General features: G+C 55.0%; 1 protein-coding gene across 3 annotated transcripts; it reads right to left on the minus strand.

Moving 5' to 3' along the window:
* VAMP5 (vesicle associated membrane protein 5) lies at nt 1–7,331 on the minus strand. Of its 3 annotated transcripts, XM_082743540.1 has the most exons (4): nt 7,168–7,286; nt 1,383–1,456; nt 909–1,046; nt 1–447 (listed from the first exon to the last, which is right to left on the minus strand). In XM_082743540.1, the coding sequence occupies exons 3-4, from the start codon at nt 990–992 to the stop codon at nt 238–240; spliced, it is 294 nt and encodes a 97-aa protein (XP_082599666.1). In that variant the 5' UTR covers nt 993–1,046; nt 1,383–1,456; nt 7,168–7,286; the 3' UTR covers nt 1–237. The 3 variants fall into 3 exon arrangements, with proteins under 3 accessions (XP_082599666.1, XP_082599665.1, XP_082599667.1); XM_082743539.1 differs by lacking the exon at nt 1,383–1,456 and having other exon boundaries at nt 7,168–7,331; XM_082743541.1 differs by lacking the exons at nt 1,383–1,456; nt 7,168–7,286 and adding an exon at nt 6,699–7,028.
* Between the last annotated feature and the right edge of the window lie 788 nt (nt 7,332–8,119).

Here is an 8,119-nt window from a genome sequence, read left to right on the forward strand (position 1 = left end):
TTTTAACCAAACAGCAGCTTTTACTGAGCTCCAGTTGGGGCTGGCCTGTCATGGCCAGTGCAGCAGGCTGCCCTCAAAGGCCCGTCTGTGGGGTGATAGGAGATACAAAGGTGCACACGTCAAGGTTGCTCTTCGGCGCTCAGTTGGGTGGCTCAGATGTGAGCAAATGCTGGGGGTTTTCTGTAGACCAGGACCAACCAGTGTGGCCACTTGGCCTCTCCTCCAGGCCCAGCTGGGTCAGTCCCCAGGCCCCGAGGCGGCACCTGTGTCCTGGGCCTGTGTGGCACTGCTGCCCCCACTGCTCTGTGGGAGAAAGATGACCAGCAGCACGATCAGGAGGATGAGCAGGCAACCGCCCAACACCAGCCCCAAGTAGATCCGGCAACGCATGTTCTCCCAGCGCTTCTGCTGGGCCAGGGTCTTGGTTGTCTTGCTGAAGGCGGAGCTCTGTGGACATCCCCAGTCACAGGGTGGGAGTTAGTGGTTTCCCTGAAGCCCCAGGGCCAGATTCTCCCAATCCTCCTTCCCTCCCTGCCCCTCAGCAAGACTTAATCTCCTGCATCTTCCCAGCCTGTCTTCTCCCCTTCTCTACACAGCCTGCCCTGGGACCCTCCCAGCTGGATTCCTGGTCTCAGACACTGGTGTAGCCTTTGATTCACACCCCTATGGGCTCATGCCCAGCTAACAATACCAACCCTCAGCTTTTAGGCAGGTTTGCAGCTTCAAACCAAGGACTTCTTGCTTCATGAGGCCTGCCTGGAGCTTATCTAGGCTATAAACCTATAGGCCCCACACTGGCCCTCAGGCCCCAGGAAAGGCCTGGAGACCCTGAGCACAGCCTGAGGACTCTTTCTGAGGACGCCCCGTGGCCTCTCCCACCCCCACCCCTGCTTCCCCAGACCTCACACCATGTCCAGGAGTTGGTCCGAACGCTGTTCCAGCTCCGCCAGCTTCCCATCGCGCTCCAGGACCTTGTCGAAGTTGTTGAGCATGATCTCTGTCACCTCATCCGCCTGCCGCTGGCACCGTTCCAACTCTGTCCCTGCCTGGGCACCAAGCCCAAGGTCAGAACTGCATGAGACCCCCAGCTGGCCTTCCTCTGATCCTGAGAACTAGTGGCCTCCTTGTCCGCACTGTGGGTGCGGGGGGCGTGGGTGGGTAGGGGGAATAGCAGCTTTCAGGTAAGGCTATGACATGTATAGAGTGAAGGACTGGTCTCCTGAGTGTGTCTGGCTTGCCTCGGATCTCACAGGCTCCTCTCCATGCCCATCAAGGCAGGTCCAAGGTCAGCCCTGGCTACAGCATCTCAGCTTCCTCTGAGATGCCCCAGGATGGAAACTTCCCAGGACCTCACCCTCCCACAAAGCAGACACTCTGCTCACCTGCTCTCCTGCTCTCGGATGGCTTCTACCCAATATGCACACAGTGAACACAGACCCTGGGGCTTCCTACTGGCCTAAAGAAGCAGCGAAGAGCAGGGAACCGAGCTGCATGTCTAGAAGCCAGACAGGAAGGAGATCCACCCCGTAGAAATAGAAAGATAATTTTGGACCACCACACATCATAACCTCTACCTAACCCCACAGACACACACACACAGAAACAAACTAAAAATATCAGACCTCTCTCTGACTAGGCCAGTTCTGCTTCCTGGCATGATCTACTCCCGCATCAGTGCTCAGAACTGATTCCCTGTCTGCCTGGAAACCTCAGCCTCCTTGGCCTCTGGTCTCAGCCTTCCAGCTACCCGGGATCTTCACTGGGGTCCAACTCACAGACACAAAACCAACTCTTAGACCTCTCAGTTTAAGCAGCAACCACACCTGACAAAAGAAGCCAGCTCATTTCAGAGGACTAAGCAGGGAGGTGCAGGACCCAAATGTGGGAGTGCAGGGAGTGCTGAGAGAACAGGGGAGAGAAGAGAGAATGCGTCACAAGCAAGAAAGGGGCTGGGCTTTGGACACATGCGACCAAGAGAGACCCAGGGTAGGAGGCCCCAGTAAGACCCAGGAAGAGCAGGTCCAGGGATGTGTCAGGGAGCTGAATCCCAGCAGATTCACAAACCACAGCAGCTCCCTCCTGCCAGTCTAGTCCCCGACAGCCCATCCCTGTTCTCATCTCCTCTCCACAGAGCACTGGCCAAGCTCCCTTTCCTGCCAGACCACATTGCCCATTGTCTGCAACTGACATTTTGGCACTTGACTGAATTCCACTTAAAACCAAAGAAAGGAGAAGTATCTGGTGGTCACAGAGGGCCACTCCTTCTCAGGCAAGAATTCACATTCAGGATCCTTGCAGCTGCCTTGCACATGGCCTCCAAGCATTCCCAGTATATGAGTCCTATCTTCCCAACTGGACCACGAGCCGCAGAAGAAGGGACTACCTTTGTCTGCTTCCATCCCCGTGGCCCAGGAGGCCAGCACAGCACTGACCATTACGAAGACTCAGAGTGATCACATTATAGCCTCTCCAAAAGCAACTCTCATTTTTTTAAAGGATGTTATCCTAGTGTGTTTATCCAGCACAGCTGGAGTTTAGAGGGGCAGGCATCTGAAACCCAAGTAGGTCAATATTTACCCATGAGCTAGAAAAGCAGCCTGCTTGGAGAGGGGGCAGGCAAATCATGCCAGAGGTGTGCACTCACAGGCACGGGGAGCCGTGACTGGGGAACAAGGAGCAATAATGCAGACAGCAGGGTGGCTGCCCACATCTATACCTCTTCCTCAGTCAGCCATCATCGCCACTATTCTTCCTACCATGGTAGTCAACAAGCTCACACAGCCGTGTTCACACAGTCCCAGGCATCCCCACCTTCCTAATAGTCCAAGGCCAAAACCTGAGAATGGGCAAAGATTCAAAATGACAGTCACAGCTAGAGGTTGGAGGCCTGCTGCATATTGTGTTTTCCGCTATGAAAACTACAGCTGTTGTTCTCTGATGTTCCAACACAGGATGACACTGGGTCACGTTCTCCAGGAGAGTGGGCTGTGCTTCCCACTGCAAAGCCAAGTCTGTCCGGGCCAAGGTGGAACCAGGCCGAAATGAACACATTTGCTCCAGGGAACACAGAGGCCTCCAGCTTAACTTCCTGGCCCTCCTTGGCCCTCCCCGAAACAGAGGGAAAAGGACACTGTATGCACAGGTCTCCCCTGCTGGCATGGGGAGAAATAAGGAACTACAGGATGTGGACAGAGGTAAGGGACCAGGGGACAGGGTCACGCTCCCTCCAGTGGTGGTGAACTCAGCATAGTGCCAGGAACACACACAGCGGACACAGGGAAAAAACATTTCCGAATGAATTGTGCCTGTTCTTAAGAAGCTCACTATGTGCTGGGGGCAAGAGACATATGTGACCCTCTTAGGGAAGAGGGGAGGGTTGTGCTGTGAGGTACAAACACTGAGTGCTGGAGCCCCCCTCAGAGAGTGGACTCCTACGTACTGAGACAGCCCAGGTGGACGAGCCCCTGCAGGATGGGGTGGAGCTGGGGATTCGGGCAGACACAGACCAGGCAGAGGGTAATGGTGAGGGGCAGGGTGGGGCCAGAGAAGACACAGAGTGAAAGTCCAGAAGAGGGCACTGACTTAGAGGGAAGACTGGAACCAGACCTAGTGTGGATTGAGCCAAGGGGGAGGGAGGCTTCAGAGTAATTTCTCTAGGGGCTTCTCGGTGCCTCAGTCGGTTAGGCATCTGCCTTTGACTCAGGTCATGATCCCAGGGTCCTGGGATCAAGCCCGCGTCCAGCTTCCTGCTCAGTGGGGGGGGGGGGGTCTGCTTCTCTCTCCCTCTGCTTCTCCCCCTGCCCATGCTCCCTCTTTCTCTCTCTCTCTCTGTCAAACAAATAAATAAACAAAGAAGAAGAAGGAGGAGGAGGAAGAGGAAAAAAGAAGAAGAAGAGGAAGAAGAAGAAGAGGAGGAGAAGGAGGAGAAGGAGGAGGAGGAATAAGAAGCAGAAGAGGAGGAGGAGGAGGAAGAATAAGAATAAGAATAAGAATAAGAATGGGGCACCTGGTTGGCTCAGTGTGTTAAACCTCTGCCTTCGGCTCAGGTCATGATTTCAAGGTCCTGGGCTCAGCAGGGAGCCTGCTTCCTCCCCTCTCTCTCTGCCTACTTGTGATCTCTCCCTCAAATACATTTTAAAAACCTTAAAAAAAAAAAAACCAACAATCTTTAGAAGAAGGAGAAGGAGAAGAAGAAGGAAGGAGAAGAAGAAGAAGAGGAGGAGGAGGAGGAATTGGAATTTCTACATCCATAGTAGACGGTATGGATGGCAGCGGGAAAACTCCAGGTGGAAACATGCCACCAGCAAGGGTGTGAAGGGTTGCCAGGCTCGTGGGGACCAGAGAGTATAGAAAGGAAGGGTGGATGAGAGGGATGCTTCCCAGCCCTGCCAAGGTCTACAGAGCTGAGGGCATTCCTTGAAGTAGGGAGCAGCCGTGTGGTTGGCAGACAGGGGGGTGGTAGTTACACAGGAAATGTTCTCCACAGACCATTACCCTCTGTACAGAATATCCTGTCTACAACCCTCAAATATCTCAGGTGTTTCAAGGCCAAATAGCCTTGGTTCCTCTGAAAACAAAGTTTTCCAAACCTCCCTGTTCTAACTCTCCTGTCCCCCTTCTCCCTCGGGGAGTGCTGAAGAAACACTATTCCAGTTGTCACCAATGTCCTTGTCAGAGGACAGGGGGCAACGAAGGGCTGTAGCAGCATCTTCCTAGGTCAGCATGCCCCTGAGCTCAGAGCTAAGGGCCAGGGCTCTGCATCGCAGCCCTGGCTTCCCTCAAATCTTGCCTTTGCCCCTCACCCACTGTGCAAACTTGCCGACCCTCCACTTCCTCATCTATAAAGTGGCGACAAGAATGGTATCTACCATGTCAGCTAAGGCATGTGATACGTTACAAAGTGCTTATCACAATACTTGACACATTCTGAATGCTCAATAAATAATAGCTATTATTATGGACAGAGCCTGAGTTTCCCTCACTGATTTTTTTTTTTTTTTAAGCAGCCAGATCTCAAGAACTCTACAATACCTGCGGTCAATAAAACCTCTTAAATAATTTTACAAAATACAAAGCCAAGCAAGTTCTTCCTTGTTGCAAACGTGTGCACTTACTTGTCTCACAACTAAATACAGAACATCACCTGGGTCTTCACTAACCTGCACAGAGTTCATTTCCACCAGGCCCTGTAGGCCGTTGAGAAGGTTTTATGTCTTGACAGTGAAAACCGTTCAACAGGCATGTATTCTGAGCTAATACCCACTTTTCTCACCTGATCTCATTTAATCCCCGCCACAATCCACTGAAGGCATGTTATTATCCCAGTTTTGTAAGAAACTGAGGCTCAGAGGAGTGGAGTCCTCTGTCCAAGGTCATAACAGCCAGTAAATAGATGATCCGGGAGTGGAACCCATGTAGACTCCAAGAATCACATTTTTAACCATGGTGCTAAAGTGAATGCAGGTAAAGCGGGGGCTCAAATACTTTAGCTGGCTGGCCAAAGACTCCCCAGACTTCTTAATGCGGCCAAATCAACCTGTGTGCCTCTGAGGGAAGCCCGTGGCTCAAAACCCACCTTCACTGGACCGTGCATGAAAGAGGACCATCTGTAGGATGAATGAATTCAAGCCCTTACCCATTCAGGTTTCATCTTTCCCATCACTGTTCTGCTCCGTCCCCTATACCTATCCCCACATATGGCACCGAGGAAATGCCCAAGAAATGCTTGTTGACTGAATGAATCAGAGAAGAGGACAAGGAAGAAAGACCAGGCAGGGAAGGGGTGGGAAGAAGAAAGGCAAAGAGCTGGGGCCAGAGAAAGGGAAAGGTGTGAAAGATACAGAGGGATGGGGCTAGGAGCTGGGAAGGGAGAAAGATCAAGGTATGCCCCCTCCACCCCCACTGCCAGGCTCTGATCCACTGTTGGCCTCAGCTGAACCTGTGAGAGTGCCAGAGTTTTCCAGTAACACCCCCCCCCCTCCAATAAATTATCCTGGCCTCAGCCTTCATTTCAGGAGTTTCCTCTTCTCCGAAAGTGCTCAAGGCCGACTGGAAGCCCACCCCTAGCCCTGCCTGATCCCTTGCCCTGCATGCTGGGAAGTGGGCTCCAAGCTTTGTCCCATTCTTGGAGCCTCCCTCAGTTTCCTGGCGTGGGCTTAGAGCTCAGTGCAACCTTCCTGCCCCGCTTCCTCTTCCTGCCTCTGGTTCCCTAGAGATGAGGCCATGCAGACATCTCGACCCCCAGCCAGGCCACATCCCTCACACCTCTGCCAGCTTCACCAGGGCAGAAGCTTAAAGTCCCTGGCCGGCTTCCTGCCCAGCCCATCTTCCCAGGAGTCCAGGGGATGGAGGAAAGTTATTGGCACCACCTGTTCCTGACACCTTTGCCTTACAGACAGCAAGTGGGGACACAGGCCAGAGTCTGCAGCAGGAGTGAGGGATGACTCACTTCAAGAATGTGTCCCTGGGTAGAGGTTAGGAGAGAGCCAGGACTGTGCCACAGTCTGATAACTTCAGGGGAACCTTTAGGGTAAACATCTCCCTTTATCTTTCTGCAGAGGAAGGAGTGTGCCCTCCAGTACACTGCCATGGGGCTGGCAAGCCCTCTCCCACCCCATCTGCTCAGGTTTCCAACTCCCGGGCCACACTTGGCTTCTCACAGCTCCAGGAAGGGCTGAAGAGGTCATCGCATTACCTACCACTCCTCAGGAGCCGGTTCTGAGCGCCAGGCGCGGCTCTGGCACTGCATCTCCCTTCACCTCGCAAAGACCCCACTTCACAGATGCGGAAAAGAAGGCTCGGGAAGGTTAAGTGACTAGCCCGGGGTCACAGAGACAGCAAGTGGCCACCACCAGGATCTCAGCCCGGAGTCTGACTCCGAAGCCCGAAGCCTGGGCTCATAACCCCTTGGCTCAGGGAGGAGGGAAGCTGGAGTCCTGCACACTGCGCGCCAGCGGCCAAACTTTCCCTTCCCAGGCTGCGCGCCCCCAGTGGAGGCGCTGGCCCCCAGCCGGCTCCCGGCCGCGGCCACCACACTGAGGGGGCGGGGGGGGGGGCAGGCGCGGGTCCCGGACGACACCCCCGCCCTCGGACTTCATCCTCCGGCCGCGCACCCCACGTCGCCCTCTGTCCCCCGGCCGGCCGGCTCCGCCCCGCCCGGTCCCTCACCATAGCTGCTGCCGTCGCCTCGCCAGCTCGGGCTCCTCTGTCGCCCGGCGGCCGCGGTGCCAGATACCAGGGAGGAAGCGGAGGGGCGGGGCCGCGGCCGGCGGGGGCGGGGGGCGCGCCTGCCCGGAGCCGCGACCCAGACAGCGGGAAAGCGAAAGCTGCCGGCACCCGGCCCAGCCTCCGGAACTGGGGTACTCGCGCTTGAGCAGCCTGGTGCTCGCGCTGCACGCTGGCCACACGTCGGGGTCCCAAGCTGTGACCCGGGCACAGTGGAGTGGGCTCTGGAGCCGAGGAAGCGCTCGTTGCACAAGCATCTGTATCCGTGCCAAGGCTGGGCACGGCGCTAGAGACGTCTCGAACAGCCAGCCGGGCCGGGTCTCTGCCACCTTGGGTGAATGCGTTCGCCAGTAACCAAAATCTGAGTCCCGGGAAAGTTTTGAAACGAAAGAAACTTTATTCACAATCAACATTGTGAATGCACTACCTGCGGCTGAACTGTGTATTTCGGAACGCTACCGCTGTCTGTTACAACTGTATGCACATTTACACAACGTATGTTGTGCGAATTTCTCCTCAATTCAAAAAGAAAACAGACTCCCACGGAGAAGGTGCTAGTTCAGGCTTTTCTGTATTTCCCTCTTCACCACAAGGGCAGCTGCCGCCCTGCCCTCATGTGACCCTGCTCCTCAGTGGGAGGGAGGATGGGCGAAGCCACCCTTCCAGAGCCTTCCTGAGCTGAATCTACTCTTTCTCCTTATCTCCTTTCAAAGCTGCAGGGGGCGGTCAGAGACGCCTGCTCTCCAGCCCACCCCAGCCACCCCCAGCCTCTCTTGAGGAAGGGGGTTGAGCCTGCGTGAGTACAGCCCACATTCCCACCCTGGGCAATCTAGATCCCAAGGAAGAAGTTTCACCCCAGTTCTGTGGACTCTGAGTCCAGGAATGACCTGAGAGA

The sequence above is a fragment of the Mustela nivalis genome, assembly GCF_964662115.1.
Source record: "Mustela nivalis genome assembly, chromosome: 8".
Taxonomy (NCBI): Eukaryota; Metazoa; Chordata; class Mammalia; order Carnivora; family Mustelidae; genus Mustela; species Mustela nivalis.

Bases quoted from the DNA above. Each gene is read 5' to 3' on its own strand.
- VAMP5 (XM_082743539.1), bottom strand. The intron at 448-908 runs GTGTGAGGTCTG...GGATGTCCACAG, and splicing joins CGGACCAACTCCTGGACATG to AGCTCCGCCTTCAGCAAGAC.